This window comes from Anser cygnoides, unplaced genomic scaffold (assembly GCF_040182565.1).
Source record: "Anser cygnoides isolate HZ-2024a breed goose unplaced genomic scaffold, Taihu_goose_T2T_genome scaffold_43_1, whole genome shotgun sequence".
NCBI lineage: Eukaryota > Metazoa > Chordata > Aves > Anseriformes > Anatidae > Anser > Anser cygnoides.
In genome coordinates, this window is record NW_027103067.1 from 54,433 (window position 1) to 76,508 (window position 22,076).

Here is a 22,076-nt window from a genome sequence, read left to right on the forward strand (position 1 = left end):
ATGGACCTGTATCAGCAGTGGTTTCACAACAATTAGGAAGAGTTAGAAACAGTTCCTGAAAAGCCACAACAAGCTCAAGAAGTTAATTTCTAGACTTTGAATAATTACCCGTTAAGTTCTCTCTCTTCCTACAGCAGAGCACGCTCCTGACTAACTTGTACAGTGCCCTCTGAATAGGAGAGATTTGTTTGTTAAAGCTAAAGGAAGAAATAGAAAACCAAGAAAGCTAATTACTTTTAATTTAAGTATTAAAAGTTAAGTTACAAAAGTTCACAGGCCCTGAGATAACAGAAGGAAAGCCCTTCTCAAGCTAAAAGATCTCATTTTTTCAGGAGCGGCCTCCCTGAATCCAAAGAATCCTCTCTCTTTCACAGGCGGAACAGAGCGTCCGTTCTAACTCCTTCTCAGATGTGGAAGAAGAGATCAAGATGACCAGTGCCTGAAAAAAGAGGCACTCTCTTTTTAGGGCAGACAGATAGGCATAACAACTTTTATCTGTTCTCAAGCACAAGCGACCCCAAGACAAATGGGTTCAAGGATCTTGAATCAGAAGACTGAATAGCCAACGTACACTGGGAACACCTGACTTGGACCACGGATGCCTCATGCAGATTTCTGCTGAGTTCTGACAACTCGGAAAGCATCTTTTACAGGAAGAGACCAGAGAATTTGACTCATTAGTGTAAAACTGGCACAGGCAGAAATCTCCCAAATTACAGATGGTCAAGCATATTAGTTAAAAAGAGATTAGAGTGTGACTAGAGAGAAGTCTCAAACTCTTGTTATATACTTCAATTTCTCTCCAAGGATGGAACGACTACGAAGTATTGCCATGCCTGACTGGCCGTAGAGGGAGAGAGAGGAAGCGAAAGACTTAGAAAAGCACCTTCCCTTCATGGCCCTCCCGCCCCCAAGAAAAACTACTGACAGACTAAGGTTAACTGCTTTGAAAGGGCTGTGTGGGTGAACCCACTGTCTTCGAGTTCAAGCTTTCTCCTGCTGAAACTGCCAACAATTATGCCAAGTACAACAATGGTTTTGCAATACGGATAAACGTCTTCCAGACTGAAACGAAAAAGTCTGACTTGTGTTTTTGTCTGTGCACAGACAACTAAGCAGTAAAGAGCAATGCTAAATTACCGTGATAGCCAGAATGCACAAATACTGCAGAACGGTGACAGAAAGTGCTATAACACAAACCAAAAATTACCTCCACCAAATCGGTTTTGTCATAGTCTTCCCGATGTTTGTAAATACATTGATTAATCGTGCCATATACTTTTTCCAAGTGAAATACGTCAAATCCCTTAGTTAGCTCAATGACAGTGTGCAACAGTTTCTGAAGAAAACAATGGGGAAAAAAACAAATAACCTTACAAGAGCACGAGATCCTTTGAATACGCTCTTTATGTTTCCAGAGGTTCAACAGTAACAAGTGACATCCTACTTTTCTTACGCTCTTAAATAAAATGTGACGCTTCAGAGAACAGATTAAATATCCCATGTGATTTCAGTGGAGAAAATGAGTTCATTTTTCATACTTCAGAGAAAGGAAAGGCTTACATTTCAGACAATCTTTTATTACTAATCAATCTATCACATCTATGGTCATAATTGCAAGTCAGCTGCTTCCAAAGCAGCAGGGAATGACACGATCCTCTTTGTAGGATAGTTGCTGCCACAGCAAAGCCACTGTTGCATTTCACTAGAGAAGCCGTTGCAGCAGCACAGGGCGCTGTAAAAAGCATGTTTTGAAGCTGGGCTACAGATCTTGTAGATACAGCTGTGCCAGCTGGAGAAGGAAGCATCCTTAGGCGATTCCCTTTACCCTTTAGCCAAATGTGTACCATGCCTACAACTCTGCTGGCAGAACAGATTGCTCAAGCACCCAAAGCAAAGTTAGACTAGTTAGTTCAATCCTACCTTTCAATTCAGGGCTGGATAAATAGTAGAGACTGCTTGTAGCAATTACCAATCTCTCACACAGTCGTTTCTATTACCAAAGATGCAGAGATGATAATCTCTGGCACAGCCACAGTGACAAGCTAGTGGCAGCACCTTCTTCCACCGCTACAGCTGTTCACTATTGCTGTGAGACTGTGAGTATGTAGCTTTAGAGAGCAGCCATGCCAAACGGAAATACTACTGCGCCCTGGAAATACTGCTGCTCATCATCTTACCATCAAACTCTGCCTCTGCCTGCCTCAGACCACCTAGCACAAAACCTGAGTATTCCCCTCAACTTCATTCTATACAACATGGAGATAAAACACACGGAAAACACCCAGAGCGCTTTCAGCTGCAGTAAACAGAAAAGGAAAATCTGAGAAAGGTCGAGGTCCCATGTGAAACTGTACCTAACTGCTGCCATGTAGATGGCTGCACGCTGATCAAGAAGTTCACAGTATCACAGTATCACAGATTTCTAGGTTGGAAGAGACATCAAGATCATCGAGTCCAACCTTCGACCTAACACTAAGTACTCCACTAAACCATATCGCTAAGCTCTACATCTAAACGTCTTTTAAAGACCTCCAGGGATGGTGACTCCACCACCTCCCTGGGCAGCCCGTTCCAATGCTTAATAACCCTTTCGGTAAAGAAGTACTTCCTAACATCCAACCTAAAACTCCCCTGTCGCAACTTTCGCCCATTCCCCCTCGTCCTGTCACCAGGCACGCAGGAGAACAGACCAACCCCCACCTCTCTACAGCCTCCTTTAAGGTAACTGTAGAGAGCGATAAGGTCGCCCCTGAGCCTCCTCTTCTCCAGGCTGAACAAGCCCAGCTCCCTCAGCCGCTCCTCGTAAGACTTGTTCTCCAGACCCCTCACAAGCTTGGTCGCCCTTCTCTGGACTCGCTCGAGCACGTCCATGTCCTTCCTGTAGCGAGGGGCCCAAAACTGAACACAGTACTCGAGGTGCGGCCTCACCAGAGCCGAGTACAGGGGGACAATCACCTCCCTAGACCTGCTGGCCACACTGCTTCTTATGCAGGCCAGGATGCCGTTGGCCTTCTTGGCCACCTGAGCACACTGCTGGCTCATATTCAGCCGACTATCAACCAATACTCCCAGGTCCTTCTCGGCCAGGCAGCTTTCCAGCCACTCATCTCCCAGCCTGTAGCTCTGCTTGGGGTTGTTGCGCCCCAGGTGCAGGACCCGGCACTTGGCCTTGTTGAACTTCATGCAGTTGACCTCAGCCCATCGCTCCAGCCTATCCAGATCCTCCTGCAGAGCCTTCCTGCCCTCGAGCAGATCGACACACGCACTTAGCTTGGTGTCATCTGCAAACTTACTGAGGGTGCACTGGACGCCCTCATCCAGATCATCGATAAAGATATTAAAGAGAGCCGGCCCCAGTACCGAGCCCTGGGGGACACCACTAGTGAGCGGCCTCCAACCAGATTTGACTCCATTCACCACAACTCTCTGGGCCCGGCCACCCAGCCAGTTTCTAACCCAGCGAAGCGTACGCCAGTCCAAGCCCCGAGCAGCCAGTTTCTTGAGGAGAATGTTGTGGGGAACTGTGTCAAAAGCCTTACTGAGGTCAAGGTAAACCACATCCACAGCCTTTCCCTCATCCACCAAGCGCGTCACTTGGTCATAGAAGGAGATCAGGTTCGTCAAGCAGGACCTGCCTTTCATAAACCCATGCTGACTGGGCCTGATCGCCTGCTTGCCCTGCAAGTGCCGCGTGATGACCCTCAAGATAATCTGCTCCATGAGCTTTCCTGGCACTGAGGTCAAACTGACAGGCCTATAGTTCCCCGGGTCTGCCCTGCAGCCCTTCTTATAGATGGGCGTCACATTGGCTAGCCGCCAGTCAACAGGGACCTCCCCTGATAGCCAGGACTGCCGATAAATGATGGAAAGCGGCTCGGCCAGCTCCTCCGCCAGTTCTTTCAGTACCCTCGGGTGCATCCCATCCGGTCCCATCGACTTGCGCACATCCAAGCTCCGTAGCAGGTCGCCAACCATTTCCTCATGGATAGCGAAGGCCACATCCTGCTCCCCATCCCCTTCCACCAGCTCAAGGCACTGGGTATCCAGAGAACAACCGGTATTGCCGCTAAAGACTGAGGCAAAGGCGGCATTAAGCACCTCAGCCTTTTCCTCATCCTTAGTAACTAGGTTTCCCCTCGCATCCAGTAAAGGATGGAGATTCTCCTTAGTCCTCTGTTTCGCGTTGATATATTTGTAGAAGGATTTTTTGTTGTCTTTAACGGCAGTAGCCAGGTTGAGCTCCAGATGAGCTTTGGCCTTTCTAATTTTCTCCCTGCACAGCCTCGCTACATCCTTGTAGTCCTCCTCAGTGGCCCGCCCTTTTTTCCAAAGATTATAAACCCTCTTTTTTCTGCTAAGCACAAGCCGCAACTCTCTGTTGAGCCAGGCCGGTCTTCTTCCACGCCGGCTCGTCTTTGGGCACGTGGGGACGGACCGCTCCTGTGCCATCACGATTTCCTTCTTGAGGAGCGCCCAGCCTTCCTGGACTCCTCTGCCCTTCAGAACCGCCTCCCAAGGGACTCGGCCAACCAGCGTCCTGAGCAGCTCAAAGTCAGCCCTCCGGAAGTCCAATACAGCAGTTTTACTGGTCCCCTTCCTGGCCTCGCCAAGAATAGAGAACTCTACCATTTCGTGGTCACTCTGCCCAAGACAGTTTCCAACCACCACATCTCCCACCAGTCCTTCTCTCTTTGTGAAGAGAAGGTCTAGCGGGGCACCACCCCTGGTAGGTTCACTGACCAGCTGCGTCAGGAAGCTATCTCCCACGCTCTCCAGAAACCTCCTAGACTTCTTTCTCTGTGCCGTGTTGTGTTTCCAGGATATGTCCGGGAAGTTGAAGTCCCCCACGAGGACAAGCGCCGACGATTTTGCAACTTCTGTCAGTTGCCTATAAAACTCCTCATCCGTCTCCTCATCCTGGTTCGGCGGTCTGTAACAGACCCCGACCAGGATGCTAGCCTTGCCGGCCTTCCCGCGGATCCTAACCCACAGGGATTCAACCTTATCATTTCCAGCCTGGAGTTCCACAACATCGAAAGATTCTCTAATGTAGAGAGCCACGCCACCACCCCCTCTGTGCTGCCTGTCCCTCCTGAAGAGCCGATAGCCAGGCATTGCAGCACTCCAGTCGTGGGAGCGGTCCCACCACGTCTCCGTGATGGCAACCAAGTCGTAGCCTGCCTGCTGCACGATGGCTTCCAGCTCCTCCTGTTTGTTACCCATGCTGCGTGCATTAGTGTAGATGCACTTCAGCTGGGCCATCGCCTTCTTCCCCGGCCTAGCCATTGTTTCCCCTGGCACAGCTCCAACAAGCCTTGTTTGAGCCCCGTCCCCCTTCTTCCCTAGTTTAAAGCGCTCTCTATGAGCCCCGCCAGCTCCTGGCCTAGGATCCGTTTTCCCCTTGGAGATAGGGACCCGTCTGGGGCCGTCAGGCCGGGTGCCGAGTAAAGCTCCCCATGGTGAAAAAAAACAAAATTTCTGTGCTGGCACCAGCCTCTGAGCCACCTATTAACCACGCGAGCTTTCCGTGTCCTCTCCGTGCCTCTCCCTTCCCCCATAGGGATAGATGAAAACACCACCTGCACTCCCGCTCCCTCCACCAATCGTCCCAGCCCCCTATAGTCCTGTTTGATAGCCTTGAGGCTTCTCTTTTCAACATCGTCACTGCCAGCCTGGACTATCAAAAGCGGGTAATAGTCAGAGGGGCGAACCAGGTTTGGAAGCTTCCTGGTAATGTCTCTGACCCTGGCCCCAGGGAGGCAGCAGACTTCCCTACGTGTGGGGTCAGGCCGACAAATAGGGCCCTCCGTTCCCCTGAGGAGGGAGTCGCCCACAACAATCACCCTTCTTTCTTTCTTGGTGGAGGCAGTCCTGAGGCGTGGAGTCAACTTCCTCACCTCAGGCATCCTCCCGGGTAGGCTTCCTACCTCATCCTCACCCACTGGTCTCTCAAGCTCCAGGGCCTCAAACCTATTGTTCAAGGGCACCTGGGAAGGCGGCACCGGAAGGGGAGGGCATCTCCTGCGAGGTCGAGCAGGGACCTGCCTCCATTCCTCCTCAACTCGCAGGTCCCCTCCCTCTGCCCGATGGCGACAGGGCAGGGGGTCCACCCCCCTTTGGAGCGTCTCACCCTGGTCCCTCTCCCTCCGGTCCTGCAGGGAGTCGCTCCACCAGTCTATCTCCCGCTCGCACTCCCTGATATCCCTCAACCTCTGCACCTCCTCCTTGAGTTCCGCCACCATGCGGACCAGGTCGTCCACCTGCTCGCACCTCACGCAAGCAGTCTCTCTGCCTCCCGCCGATGGCAGCAAGAGGCTCAGACACTCCCCGCATCCGGAGACCTGAACTGCCGCGTGTTTGGACGGGCAGTCGGTCTGGGTGTGTACTGACTTCCTAGAGAAAGCACCGTGCCTGGTGGAGACCATCGCAGCCCAGCTGACGGGAGAGTGCCGTTGGAGGAGTTGTCCCTATGGGCGGGTGTGAGCGCTCCGCCCTGCCTGCCCGCCCTGCCTGCGCTCACTGCCTCGCTAACTGCCGCGTCACTCCCCCCGTGTCACTCCCTGTTCGCCGCGCTCCTGGTCGCTCGCGCTCCCTAAGGGCTGCCTTTGAACGGCCGGGGGGAGGAGCTGTCGCTGACGCTGCTGGCTCCGCCTACGCCTCGTCAGCCTCCCTCACGAGGGCTGCCGGTGCCTGGCGGCTCCCTCACGTAGGCTCGATGCCCGAAAAATAGCCCTGCCTGTCCCGATCCCGCGCTCCGCTGCAGCACGCGTCTGCCCCGGAGCCGGTCGCCTCGGCAAGTTCATCAAGTTCGAGGACAAAGGAGCAAACAACAACAACAAAAATCCAGCTACTTCTTGAGGTTTACCTAGCTGACTCTGTGAAAAACCTCTATGGCTTTTCCATATATATTGGCAGACACGAACAACAGAGAAACCTGGAATCTGCTTCCTTAGGAACACACCTTTAAAAAGTTAGTATCGCCTCTACAAATTAGGTCACAGCTTAAGGATGTGACAAAAATTGTGTTGACAAGCCCCTTTACCAAAGAGGATTCTTATCTGCTCATAATCTCCCCACACAGGATTCATGCAGCACAGAAACAGCAGTCCTAATCTGTTTTGGGCCAACCTCCATGACTCCTAGCAATTTTCCTAAATTCTAATTTCCTCGTTCTAATTTCTAATTTCCCTCATTCTGCTCTCCACTCAAGATGGTCCTTACTCATGCCCTCTCCAACTCATGCAAAGGAACCTTTTTCCTCACGTACCTAGGGCCACTCTTACCCATTTCCCCCACTGGAGCCTAGGATAACCACCTTCCTCCCGTGAGGGATTGGCAAACCCTTATTACACTGCAATAGTATGGATGGGTGTCCTGGTTTCAGTTAGGACAGAGTTAATTTTCCTCCTAGTAGCTGGTAGGGTGCTATGTTTTGGATTAGGATGAGAAGAGCACTGATAACATGCTGATGTTTTAATTGTCGCAGAGCAGTGCTTACACCAAGCCAAGGACTTTTCAGCTTCTCACTCTGTCCTGCCAGCGAGCAGGCTGGGGGTGCAGCAGGAGCTGGGAGGGGACAGACCCAGGACAGCTGACCCAAACTGGCCAAAGGGGGATTCCATACCATCTGACGTCATGCTAAACAATATATAGGGGTGGCTGGCCGGGGTGGGGGGGCCGGCTGCTCGGGGATAGGCTGGGCATCGGTCAGCGGGTGGTGAGCAATTGCATTGTGCATCACTTGTTTCGTACACATTATTATTAGTAATACTATTATCATCATTATTATTATTGTTATTCTTATTTTCCTGTCTTAATAAACTGTCTTTATCTCAGCTCGCAGGCTTCACTTTCCCGTTTCTCCCCCCAGCCCTGAGAGGGAGGGGGGAGGGTGAGCGAACGGCTGTGTGGTGTTTAGCTGCCGGCTGGGTTAAACCACAACAATGGGAAATCCTAATACTGCATTTTGAAGGAATTTCAGAAAAGTAGTCGCTTATCCATGACTAGCTAGTTTATGTCAACCTGCTATCTTCAGGTTTAAAATCATCACTGCAAGAAATAAAGATCCTTTTCAGGTTCCTAATACATCAAAGCATGCAAAAAAAATTAAATACATAATAAACATCCCCAAAGAAAAGCCCTCAAACCCATCATAAAAATTGTTAAAACAACAATCATAACCAATAGTACTAAGCAGGTCATCAGTGCGGTATTTTAAAATTCAACGAGGCCTTTTACCTTAAAAATTAGGCAAAGAAACTGTCTCCTCAGCTACAGTTGACCAAAAGCAAACGGTAGCCTACAGAAATCTACACGAGGTGTGGAAACTAAACAGTCACGGTGCATTATAGGTTGAATTACTTCACAATCTAAATGTCCTTCCAATTAACTGTTTTAACTGGCATTGCTTAACAAATGACTTAATTTGCAGTTGTACAGGTCGCAAGAATATGTCCTATTTGAGTATTACAAAAACTTGGAATTAGACATACTTTGAGCTCATAGTGATCCACAATAACTACATTGTCTGGCTCTGTGGAAGCTTCCACAGTGTTCTCAACACTCATCTGTTGCTGTCCTACCTGAGAATGTCCAGTAGGAGTCAGTTGAAGTGTCTAAGAATCTGGAATGACACAAATGTCTTCAGTCAGGTTTTCTGTTTATGTAGAATACAGTCTCAATGAAGTATCCTGTACCTGCAAAACAATCTCTTTCTACAAATACAGAGACAGAATTGTTATCATCTTCACTGAGAAATACTTGGCTTCTCCCTTCTTTCCAGCTAACGTCACTGCTCCATACAAATTTGAAACTGAGACAGAAAACAAACACCCCCCAATAAAACAAAAAGCAGATGTTCCTTGTGAACACTTAGATCCCAATTCCATGCCCAAGTAGCAAAATGCTGAAATATTTACAACCCGGTAAGAAATGTTCTCTGTGGATATCCAAAATCATCTAATCCATCCAAAGGCTACTGTCCACACACAGCATTTATCCATCTATACATCTGACAGATTTTTTAAACTAGGCATAAAAAGCACATCCTCACCTGCAGGTCTTTGATCTGGGTTGTATTCTAAGGCATTGTTACAGATTAGATCAATATCCTTCAGAAAGTCTCCTGCACTTAGGTATTGGGGCGAGTCAATTTTACTGAGAACTGGTGAAAGGTCCATTGCCTCTTTAATGACTGTTGCATAACCAGGTACCTGCCAATCAAATAGATGTGTTCAGAGGTTTTCTTACACTTGCACGCTGTCTACCAAAATCATTTGGAAAACTTTCAATAAATGTCTTCTTAAAACCCTGAATACTTGTGACGCATCAGAAGATGCTGAAATTAACCACTTCGCTTCTCAAAAATGGAAGGGCTCTTTCAACTGGCGTTACAGCTGCTACGAGAAGAAAAAATGAAGTAGGGAGGTCAGAAGCATAGTAGAGAAGGAACACCGAGGGTGAGAGAGTCATTTCACTTTGCTTCAGAAAAATCACAGCAATGAAATCTGAGTAAGCCATCCGACATTCTCTTTGTTGTTGACATTGAGAAAAAGGCGCACAAATTGCACCTCTGAGGCGTCTATTCCAGGCATCTGCTTTAGAATGAGATAACTGGGCTCAGGGGTGCTCATTTCTTTACTCAGACCGTAAGAGGCGCCTAATGACTAGTTTGCATGAGGACATATGTATTTGTCTAGATGTTTCACACCTCAAGAACCTAGGAGGAAAAGGGAAGAAAAGTCAGCGCATGCCTACGTGAACAGGACTTTGCTGATACGCGGGCATATTCCAGTTACATCTGTCTTTGAAGTATATGCCCCTAGTTTAGACTTTTTGATTACATGAAAGGAGAAAAAGGGGCCTAAGCAGCAAATGGGAGGAAAAAGAAAACACACAGCACTTCAGGCTGATCTCATATTGAGGAGTTCCAGATGAAACAGAGAACAGAATCTCAAAACTTCTTTTACAAACTGCTGCTTCTACTCCTGTTCCCACAGAAACTGACAGTCCAATAAAGAGCTTCAGACTTCACTAACATAGTCCTGTAAATACTGTTTGTAATTATAAAGAAAGATCTCTGTGCTTTTCAGTGCTCTAACATGCCTACATATCAAAGCCTTTTCATGAGCAAGCCGTGGTGGCATTTGGTCTGACGGTTTAGAATGAAACCAGGGCTTTCAGCGAATAATCCAATCACAGATATTGGAGAGTCAGCAGAAGTAAAAGCCCTGCCTGCTTCTTGCAAAATCACAACAGTGCACTAGAGCAGTCCTAAAAACAAAGTTAAACCTTCCTTCCCCAAAATGCTGAGAAATACAAACACTGAGAAATTACAAGTACACACAGATAAGATGCTACGCACAGATCAACGCTCGTTTACCTTCTGTGGGTCAACGGGCTTTGTAAATTCCACGAAACGTCTGTCAGTGGCAAGTCTCTGAGTAAGCTCCCTTAAGAAAACTCTAAGTTCACGCAACGTATCCTCCAATTCCTCCTCCAGCAGTCCTACTTCTTCCTCTGTCGGCTCTTGAGGCTCAGCTGGTGATGCTACAGGCAGGACTTCCAATGTCCGGCGAACTTCAATTAACCAGGAAAAATTAGCCAATTCACAGTGCTCAAATACAAGCAGATGAAAAATTACCGATAGAAAATGACCAGCAAAGAAAATACCAAAGAGCTAGTAACTTTCAGTTAGGAAGGTTTTAGATGTACTTCTTAGATCCTCACCTGCTTTCTTTACCGGAGGCTTAACAGTTCCATTTAGAGTTAGGTCCTCAAAAAATTTTGTTCTGTCTTCCTTACTCGTAAACTTCTCCAAATTCCTTAATAAATAATTTTTGGATCGAAAGCAGAAGGAGAAAAAACATTTCAGATTTAAGGCCACAAAGAAATCATACTCTATTCCAAAAAGATGAGTACCTGTTAAAATTACTAATAACCTGAAGAAGACAAACTGAAGTTATCTTCTTGGCCTTAAAAGGCTACATTTTCACAGTTTAGCATGGCAAGTTCAAATATCACCTTTAAGAAACACCTGCAGAATTACATTTCAATGAAAGGATTGTGCAATGATAAAGTAATGGCATTCACCACATCCAAGATCGCTTACTTTGTATTTACTTGCCTTGCTGCCCTTTAGTTAGAACCTTTATGGCTATAGAGGGAAGAGAAAGGCTTCAGGAGACAAGTGAGGGCTTTTTGCTGAGTTTTTATTTCTGTACCAAAAGAAGGTGTCTGAAGTAGCTAGCACTTCTTGGGTTTCCTCCATTATTCAATTTCTAGTATCAAAAGGGAGGTAAGGAATTTCAAGACTTATTTTAGAAGGAATTTAGAACCAGCACACAAACTGCTGCGGAAACTTAAGCACTTTCAAAGCAGTTGACAATAAACACACCTACGTAAGACCCATTCTCTCCCCCAATAACTGAGACAAAATAATCAGAAGGAGAACAGCTTGTTCCTGTTTTGAACACCTTCCTTTAATGTAAACGCTCAGAAGTCATCCAAGTTATGCATGTACTTTTACTACAGTTTGTTTAGGAATACAACTATAAATTGATTTCAAAGTTACTTAAGCAGAAACTGGATCTCGGCTTTCCAGCTTAGAAAGCTTTGGCTCATATTTGGCTCGACTTGCTGAGGCGACCGGCTCTGGAGCAGACGTGTGCTGCAGCGGAGCGCGGGATCGGGACAGGCAGGGCTATTTTTCGGGCATCGAGCCTACGTGAGGGAGCCGCCAGGCACCGGCAGCCCTCGTGAGGGAGGCTGACGAGGCGTAGGCGGAGCCAGCAGCGTCAGCGACAGCTCCTCCCCCCGGCCGTTCAAAGGCAGCCCTTAGGGAGCGCGAGCGACCAGGAGCGCGGCGACCAGGGCCGGCAAACAGGGAGTGAAGCGGGGGGAGTGACGCGGCAGTTAGCGAGGCAGTGAGCGCGGGCAGGAAGGGCGGGGACCCATCGTCGCTCTGTTGCAGCTGCCTCTCCCTTCGGTGCTTGTAACCTGCTTGCGTAGAACCTGACCATGGTATCAACCAGGCAGAAAACCGTGGCCTCCGCATCTCGTGCGGCATCTCCAGCCACGGTCACCAGGGTGGCTACTCAGACGGAGGGATCCGGGAAACACGCAGCTGTCCAGGTCCTGGGCTGCAGAGTGTGCCCCAGCCTTCTGTCGGTCTCCGACAGCAGTGGTGGGTATGCCTGTGGGAGGTGTGCCCAGGTTGAAGAACTGCTCAGCCAGGTAGCGGTGCTCCGGGAGGAGGTGAACAGGCTCAGGAGCATCAGGGAATCGGAGATGGAAATTGAATGGTGGAGGTGCACTCTACCCTCTCTGAGGCAGGCTCACGAGCCTGCCACAGCACAGGCGTCTCCTGTTATGCAGAAGACGGAGGTTCCCTCCTCCTGCCAGGCAGCGGGAGGAGACCTAGATCAAGGGGGGGAATGGAGGCAGGTGCCTATTCGGGGTGGTAGGCGAGCCCTCTCTCTGCCCACCTCACCTTCTCATCTACCCTTAAATAATCGATATGAAGGACTAGAACAAGACAATCTGAATGACAAAGTAGATAAAAACCCGTCCCAGTTGGAGGGGGCGCCTAAGACAAGGCGACCTACACATCGCATTGCCACATCATCCTTCAAAAAAGAAAGAAGGGCTATTGTTATGGGGGGCTCCCTTCTGAAAGGGACAGAGGGACCGATATGCCGACTGGACCCAACCCGCAGAGAAGTCTGTTGCCTCCCTGGGGCTCGGGTGAGAGACTTCGCCAAGAAAGTCAAGCGCCTGGTACGGCCCACTGACTACTACCCGCTACTGGTCTTTCAGGCTGGTAGCGATGAAGTAGCAACGAGAAGTCCGAAGGCGATCAAAAGAGACTTTAGGGACTTGGGGTGACTACTTAGAGGATCAGGGGCGCAGGTTGTGTTTGCCTCTGTCCTTCCAATAGGGGGGATCGAAGCTGAAAGGCGTGCTGCTCACATAAACTCGTGGCTTCGAGACTGGTGTGACCGGCAGAACTTTGGGTTCTTTGATCACGGGAAGGTCTATGCTACACAGGGCCTGATGGCACCGGATGGGATGTGCCTCTCTCGGAGAGGGGTAAGGATCTTTGGTCAGGAGTTGGCAGGGCTGATAGATAGGGCTTTAAACTAGAGTCGAAGGGGGAAGGGGCTAAAACCAGGCACGCCGGTGAAGACCTAAGGGAAGGTACGCTAGAATCAGAGGGGCTGTGTGCCAGTGAGGTCCTTCGGGCAGATCCACAAGGTGCTGAGTGTAAGGAGACACACCTGAAGTGCTTCTACACGAACGCATGCAGCATGAGGAATAAAATGGATGAGCTAGAAGTCCTGGCCCAGTCCCGCAACTACGACATCATCGGCATAAGCGAAACCTGGTGGGATGAGTCCTGTGACTGGGGTGTTGCAATAGATGGTTACAGGCTCTTCAGGAGGGACAGGCAGGGTAGGCGAGGTGGTGGGGTGGCGATGTATGTGAAGCAGGGGCTGGACTGTGTGGAACTTCAGGTCGGCGATGGCGAAGTTGAGAGCCTCTGGGTAAGGATCAAGGGACGAACGAATAAAGGGGATGTCGTTGTGGGAGTCTATTACAGACCGCCTGGCCAGGACGATAGCGCCGATAAATTATTCTTTACAGAACTAAGAGAGGCCTTGAGATTAACTCCCCTTGTCCTTATGGGGGACTTCAACTTGCCAGACGTTAACTGGGAGTGCCACACGGCTGACACGAGCAAGTCCAGGAGGTTCATGAAGCACCTAGATGATAACTTCTTGGTGCAGGTGCTAACGGAGCCAACTAGGAAAGGTGCCCTCCTAGACCTGTTGCTAGAAAACAGGGAGGGTCTGGTGGGAGATGTGGTGATTGGTGGCCGCCTTGGTCATAGCGACCATGAAGTGGTTGAATTCAAAATTTACGGTGACAGAAGGAAAAGTGCCACCAAAACCTCATCCCTAGATATGGGGAAAGCGGACTTCAGGCTGCTCAGGGAACTAGTCAGCAAGGTCCCCTGGGAAACTGCTCTTGAAGGCCTCGATGTCCACCAGTGCTGGTCATTCTTTAAGCGATGCCTCCTAGAAGCACAAGATCAGGCAATTCCTAAATATCGCAAGTCAGGCAGGCGGGGCAGGAGGCCGGCGTGGCTGACCAGGAACATTCTAATGGAGATTAGGCGGAAACAGAGAGTGTTTCGCTACTGGAAGGAGGGCCAGGTGTCATGGAAAGGATACAGGGATGCTGTTCGTGTTTGTAGGGAGAAAATTCGTGTGGCCAAAGCACACCTAGAGTTGAAGCTGGCTGTGTCTGTGAGAGAAAATAAAAAGGGCTTTTTCAGATATGTGAATGGAAAAAAGAGAACTAAAGAATACATAGGGCCGCTCCTTGATAGGGAAGGTCTCCTCACAGACAATGACACAGGCAAAGCAGAGACGCTTAACGCCTTCTTTGCCTCTGTCTTCAATGCCAATGATGGGCTTCGGGACCCAGGGTGCCCTGAGCTGGAGGACCGGGACGGTGGGGATGACAAACTCCCAACCGACCCTGAACGTGTGCGGGATTTGCTACTCCACCTGGATCCCTACAAATCCATGGGTCCGGATGGGATTCATCCGCGGGTGCTGAAAGAGCTGGCGGACGTCATCGCGGAACCTCTCTCAATTATTTTTCAACGATCCTGGGAATTTGGAGAGGTCCCAGTAGACTGGAAGCTGGCAAATGTTGTGCCGATTTACAAGAAGGGTCAGAAAGAAGACCCTAGCAATTACAGGCCTGTCAGTCTCACGTCAGTGCCTGGTAAAATCATGGAGAAGATGGTTCTCGAACTTATTGAGGTGCACCTGGGGGACAAAGCAGTCATTGGTCCCAGCCAGCATGGGTTTGTGAAGGGTAGGTCCTGCCTAACTAACCTGATTTCCTTTTATGATAAGATCACCCGTATGATGGACCAAGGGAAACCAGCTGATGTGATTTTTTTGGACTTCAGCAAGGCTTTTGACACGGTTTCCCATAGGATCCTACTGGACAAAATGTCCACCATACAGCTAAATAAAAACATCATACGATGGGTGAGCAATTGGCTAACGGGCAGGGCCCAAAGGGTTATGGTAAATGGGGCTGCGTCAGGCTGGCGGGCGGTCACCAGTGGGGTCCCTCAAGGCTCCATTTTAGGGCCGGTACTTTTCAATATTTTTATAAACGATCTGGATGTAGGAATAGAAGGTATTTTGAGCAAGTTTGCTGATGACACCAAACTTGGAGGAGTTGTGGACTCGAATGAGGGTGGAAAGGCCTTGCAGAGGGATCTGGATAGGTTGGAGAGCTGGGCGATCACCAACCGCATGAAGTTCAATAAGAGCAAGTGCCGGGTCCTGCACCTGGGACGGGGAAACCCTGGCTGCACGTACAGACTGGGCGATGAGACGCTGGAGAGCAGCCTAGAAGAGAGGGATCTGGGGGTCGTGGTAGACAGCAAGTTGAATATGAGCCAGCAGTGTGCCCTGGCGGCCAGGAGGGCCAACCGTGTCCTGGGGTGCATCAAGCACGGCATCGCTAGTAGGTCAAGGGAGGTGATTGTCCCGCTCTACTCTGCGCTGGTGCGGCCTCACCTCGAGTACTGTGCACCACAGTATAAAAAGGACATGAAACTGTTGGAGAGTGTACAGAGGAGGGCTACGAAGATGGTGAAATGCCTGGAGGGGAAGACATACGAGGAACGGCTGAGGTCACTGGGCCTGTTCAGCCTGGAGAAGAGGAAGCTGAGGGGAGACCTCATCACAGTCTACAACTTCCTCGTAAGGGGGTGTCGAGAGGCAGGAGACCTTTTCTCCATTAACACCAGTGACAGGACCCGCGGGAACGGGGTTAAGCTGAGGCAGGGGAAATTTAGGCTTGACATCAGGAGGGGGTTCTTCACAGAGAGGGTGGTTGCACACTGGAACAGGCTCCCCAGGGAAGTGGTCACTGCACCGAGCCTGTCTGAATTTAAGAAGAGATTGGACTGTGCACTTAGTCATGTAAGGAATAGTCCAGCAATTCGTGCCACTAAGGGGTGTGAAGGGTTAACATTGAGGCCTGGGTTTAGGCGAGAAGAGAACAAAGGGATTTCTTCAGAGAAAAACTGCTGACTTTGCACAGACGTGCAGTAACTTCTGACAGCCGGCCAAGAGACCACTAGATAAGGAGGAAGAATATGAGCCTCCCCGTCCGAGCGGCCCCCGAGAGACTAACAGAGACTGATAAGCAGGCGCCCCTGGGAGGACTTCGGATTTGGGAAACCAATTATAATAACCCTGCCTCTTCTAGAAGTAGTAATGAATATGTATTAGCCTAGGAGTATAAAAACCAGCTGCCTTACGTAACAGGTGTGCGTCCCGGTGGAGCAGAGACTCCCGGCGCACCCAGCGCTGTTTGCTTGCCTCTATTCGTTTAATAAATTGTAAACTCTGATTGTAATCCTATTTGGGACTCAGTCATTTATAACAATTGGGGGCTCGTCCGGGATGGTCTTGGTTCCTGAATTCTGACTTGATCTAGGAGGGGCGCCCCCACCATTTGGTGGCTCCTGTTCGAGTCAGGTCGGGGCTAACACCATCCTGAACCTGAATAAGGGCAAGCAAAGATTTAGATTTTTTTATGAGCTCCCTTTGCCGGCTGCAGCACTATATTTTGCCCGTAATTCTGCGCGCGAAGATCCGAACGAAGACGACGGAGTCGTAAGTATTTAATGTGTATACCGTTCGGTTGGGTGGGATTCGGTTGCCTGTGTGTGTGAGAGTGTGATTGAGACGGAACGTAGTTCCGAAGCGATTGTGGAGGTCTTCTAACCGCGGTTCCAATCTCCCGCGAGGGACTTGGCCGGTGAAGGACCGAAGCGATTCCTATAGGATTCGTGGGTGGGTGATAGGTCCTAAACCCCCTGCAAGACACTCTCACTAAGGCAACCAAGGGCTGTAGGAATTGCCACAGTAAAATTCCTAGATGGGTCAGATTAAATCGAAGACCCGGGACCAGAGAAAAGGGAGCAAATTACCAGACATACCACCAGAAAGTCCATTAGGGATAATGATTAGAAATTGGAACGATAGGGGCCCCAGAAAAGGGAAAAAGTAAATTAAAAATGGTTCAGTATTGTATGACAGAATGGCCAAAGGAGCCTTTAAGACCACATGTCTTTTGGCCCGTTTTCGGATCCTTTGAAGACTGGGTTTGCCAGGCCTTAAATATACATGTTAATTCAAAGGAACCTTTTAGCCAGGAGGAAAGTGATTATGCAGGATTATGGATCAGGATCTCACGTCCTTTTCCAGCCTCAATATTTACACTAAAAGCAGACGAGAAGTTTGACAAAGAAGAGAACAAAAAAATAAAAAATAAAAAAAAAGGAAAAAGAAAAAGATGATGAATGGGAGTCATTGGATAACCTACCACCTCTATATCCTAACAATCCACCCCCGGTGGTGCATCTTGTAATCCTGTTTTGTTCTTAAATGTTTTGACTGTGTCAAGGAGGAAGGTGGGAGCATTATCTAAGTAACAGTTTAGAAGTTTGGGTATATTCGCGGTGGTGTTCGGTCAGTTTCCCAAGTATCGGGGGAGCGGGGCTGACTGATTATCAAAGTGGTAGAACGGAGAGTCACTTCTTTGGTGGTTCGGGCCTGAGCCCTGGGAATTTGGTAAGAAGGGGGAGAGCGAATTTATTTAGGCCTCAATACCTTTTTAAACCCCCATCTTGACGGATACACAGGAGTGATTCCTTGTTTTGTGTAGGCTTACTAACAAAGTGCATGAGAAAAATTAGCATTTGGCTTGAAATTCGGTCTTATTGAAATGTAAATTTTGTGGAAAAGGTGTTATTGTTTGTCTAGAAGACAGAAGGCTGAGTGCTTCAGGTGTTTTTCCGAAGTCCTGCGGATTTATGATTGGAATGGGGCTCATTAATAATCTGAAATAGTAAAGTTTGTATGTGGAAAGAAGAGTTTAATCCCAGAGAATTGGGACATTTGGGAAGAAGATTAGGAAAAGATAGTAAAAACCTGCAATAAAAAGGTTTGTGTGGAAATTGAAACAAGGGACAGTAACTAATATAAATAAATAAAAGGGAATGGGAAATCAAGGAAAAGGGGAAAATCCAAAACAAAGACGTCCTAAAAAAAAAAAAAAAGCCTCCTTGGGTGCATATTGGCACATTGGAAGGATATTGTTAGAAATGGGGGCACAGAAAGCAAGAGGACTTTCACTAAGTATTGCAATCAATGGTGGCCACTATATAAACTAAATGGCCACTTTATGGATCAATCGACTATAACAGTGTCTTGCAATTAATGTTTTTGAGGAGAGAAGGAAAATAGGATGAAATGTTGTATAGTGATATGTTGTTTCAGCATGTTGGAGGGAAAAGGTTTGGAATTAAGTTGGCCCCTGACTGAGCCTTTGGTGTTGGCATTAGAAAAGTACGGGCTGGAGAAAGATAAAGGAAGTGTTAAAAGGGTTGTTGAAGGTGTTAAAGGTTGTGTGGCATGTAGTATTTAACAGAGCTGTTTGAAGTTGAATGAGCAGGGGAAGAGGATGTAGGAATGTTAATAGTTCCGCCTCAACCCGAGGCTGAGATCTCTAAATCGCGGTGTGAGCCCTCTGGGGCAGGGGGACCGTGATGGGTCCGAGAGAGTTGTCGTGGAAACAGAAAAGCAGCTAACTTTTGAAACAACCTGAGTTCGTGTGTGAGCTCAGATTGCCAATGGGACCGCTCAGGGAACTTTCAACGATTGCATTCCCCTGACCGACCCCCTCACTGAGACCCTAATCACCCCGGAAATTATGTAAATACTAAAATCTGGTTAAATTGGCTATTGGGAATTGAGAATCTGTTCCAACAAGGTCCAAAAGAAACCCCTATGGAATTTATGGAATTTTTGAATTTCTGGACCAACTTTGAAATGCAATGAAAAAAAAAAAAATGGACCTGGCTTAAAAAAAAAAAAAAAAAAAAAAAGAGAGAGAGAGAGGCAACTGGCTAACCTCTTTCCAGGGCAATCAGCCCCTGATATCAGAAAGAAATTGTCTTAGGCTGCAGGACAAACAACAGTCAGGAATGATGGGGACCTGGGGCATCTACCCTAGCAGGTCCACTAGTTGAAATAAAGCTAGGAAACGAAGACAGGCTTGAATTTTTTGTTGGTTATGGGAGCTTCTTTCTCTGTGTTAATTAGGCTGTAAATGTAATAGGAGCAACATATTCAGTGTTAAATAGTTTAAAAGGACGATTAGGAACTAAGACAACTACAATAATTGGAGCCACAGGGAAAGAGGAAGAATGGTCATTCTTACGACCCCTTGATTTGCGTTTTGGGGGTGAGGAACTAACCCATGAATTTTAGTATGTACCAGAATGCCCGATGCCACTCTTGGGACGGGATCTATTAGCCAAATTAGATGCAACAATAACCTTTGAGGATGGAGAATTAATAATGAAGGTACCTGAGTCCAAAGTAGGCCAAATCCTAATGATCAAAGATAAACCCTTTGTTAATATTCCAAGAGAAGTAGAAAATGCAGTTATAGCAACAGTACGGGAAACAGATGTACCAGGGAAGTCGAAACTGGCACAACTGGTAAAGGTGGAATTAAAGGAAGGAGCCAAACCTGTTTGAATCAAACAATATCCACTTAAGATAGAAGCTAGGCACAGGAATGGTGAAAATTATTGACAAATTTCTCAAATATCAGATTCTGGAAGAATGTAAATCGGAATACAATACTCCAATTTTTCCAGTAAAGAAGCCGAATGGCGAGTATAGATTTGTACAAGATCTTAGAGCAATAAATGAAATAACAAAGGATATTCACCCGGTAGTAGCTAATCCTTACACATTGTTAACATCTGTGAAAGGGAAATATAAATGGTTTACCGTGATAGATTTAAAGGATGCCTTCTTTTGCATACCTCTTGATAAAGATAGTAGAAAATTATTTGCCTTCAAATGGGAAAACATATTGAAGTTTTTGGACCACATATGGTAACAACCGTTTTGGAACAAAGGGGGGGGGCACTGGTTATCACCCAGCTGGATGATGAAATATCAGGCAATCCTAACTGAACAAGATGACATAACCTTGAAAACGACTAACCTGTTATATCCAGCAGTATTTCTAGGAACCGTTCCAGAAGAAGGACCGTTGGAACACAATTGTGTGGAAATAATCGAACATACGCCAGCCACAAAGATTTGAAGGATGTACCCCTTGAAAGGTATTCAGTGGGAATACCACACTCCGTGGCACCCACAAAGCTCAGGGAAAGTAGAAAGGATGAATCAAACAATAAAACAACAATTGGCTAAGTTAATGATCGAGACACAGCTGCCCTGGACGAAATGCTTACCATTGGCACTTTTAAACATAAGAACTAAACCACACAGTGAGACTGGTTATCATCATATGAAATGTTATATGGTATGCCTTATTCTCAAGGGATGCCCCTAGGGAACAATGTAGTTGAGGATCATAGTATCCAGAAATACATAATTACCATTGGAAGGAGATTACAGGAGATAAGAGAAATTGGGATGATGACTCAGACACCACCTTTAGGATTTGCTATTCATAAAATACAACCAGGAGACAAGGTCTTAATAAAAACCTGGAGAGAAGAATCATTGAACCCCCGATGGGAGGGACTGTACCTTGTTTTACTTACTGCTGAAACAGCTGTGAGAACAGCAGAAAGGGGTTGGACCCACGCATCCAGAATAAAAGGACCAATAACTACCGAAGCCTGGAGGGTTGAGTCCACTCCTGGGGAACTGAAACTGAGACTAAAGAGGAACTGATATCCCAGCAATGAGGTTCTGCATGAATTAAGGGCACTGGATAAAGAGGACAAGGCTGAAGGGAGGAAAGGGAGAAGGCAAGACCGGGGTAGGACCCTCCACTGCGGCGTGTATGGTCTACCGAGGGAGGCAACCCCTATGGGTATTGACCGCCGAGTGAGAGTGCCTCGACCGGACTTCTCCCACACCAAGATCAGTTTGTCCTGAGAAAAATAACATGAGAACCTTTTAAACCCATAATAAAATTGTGATTAGTTTTTCCAGGAGCTGGATCACCCTGAAGGGCTGAATGGTAACACAAGCTCTGAAAGCGGGCCCAACCCCATGATTGAAGGCGCTTCCCACACTCTCAAGATTGGACGGCGAAAAAGGCTTATAATATGACAGGTCGCCAAAGAGAACTGAATTGTGACTGTAAGTGGAAACCCAACGTGGGAGCTTGGAAGCGTGCATATACGAGTACAAACGGGGCAGACATTGTAACAGGACCACTCGGTAACAAGGACACTCTGTATTATCACGCCCCAAAGGGTAAAGATGGATGGGATGGTCATTTTCCAAACGGGACGTGGGCCCTAAAGGGACATTATTGGGTGTGTGGCAAACATGCTTACAAGAGGCTACCTGGAAACTGGTCGGGAATATGCTATGGGGGGTACATAAGACCCTTGTTCTTTTTATTGTCACAAACACAAGGAAATCATTTAGGAATAAGATTATATGATGACCTGAACAGAGTAAAACGATCTATTGATACTTCCTTATCCGGGGATAGTGCCCAAAAATGGGGAAAGGATGAATGGCCTCCTGAAAGAATCATACAGCATTATGGGCCAGCCACCTGGAACTCAAATGAGTTGATATCAGGAGCCCGAGAACCTATTTATAATTTGAACCGAATAATTAGGTTGCAAGCTATCCTCGAAGTTGTAACAAATCAAACAGCGACAGCCTTGGATCTTTTGGCTGACCAATCCACTCAAATGAGAAATGCTATATTCCAACATAGAATGGTCTTAGACTATTTACTAGCAGAAGAAGGGGGAGTATGTGGAAAACTGAACGATTCTAATTGTTGTCTACAGATTGATGATAATGGAAAAGTGGTCAAGCAGATAACAAAGGAAATTAGAAAGCTAGCCCACGTCCCAGTACAAACTTGGAAGGGTATGGATTGGGATTTCTTTTCATGGTTGCCTGGTGAACCATGGGTTAAAAGGATGCTATTTTTATTTTTATGTGGTG

At 47.6% G+C, this 22,076-nt stretch overlaps 1 protein-coding gene across 1 annotated transcript in view; it reads right to left on the bottom strand.

Moving 5' to 3' along the window:
* LOC136789250 (ATPase family AAA domain-containing protein 2-like) overlaps positions 1-22,076 on the bottom strand; it is a 35,830-nt gene that overhangs the window by 8,890 nt on the left and 4,864 nt on the right. Inside the window, exons 5-9 of the mRNA XM_066989277.1 lie at positions 10,732-10,826; positions 10,385-10,581; positions 9,056-9,215; positions 8,586-8,717; positions 1,211-1,339 (exon numbers count right to left, since the gene is read on the bottom strand). Coding sequence (XP_066845378.1) covers positions 8,647-8,717; positions 9,056-9,215; positions 10,385-10,581; positions 10,732-10,826 — 523 coding nt within the window. The 3' untranslated portion in view covers positions 1,211-1,339; positions 8,586-8,646. The remainder of the gene's footprint in view (positions 1-1,210; positions 1,340-8,585; positions 8,718-9,055; positions 9,216-10,384; positions 10,582-10,731; positions 10,827-22,076) is intronic.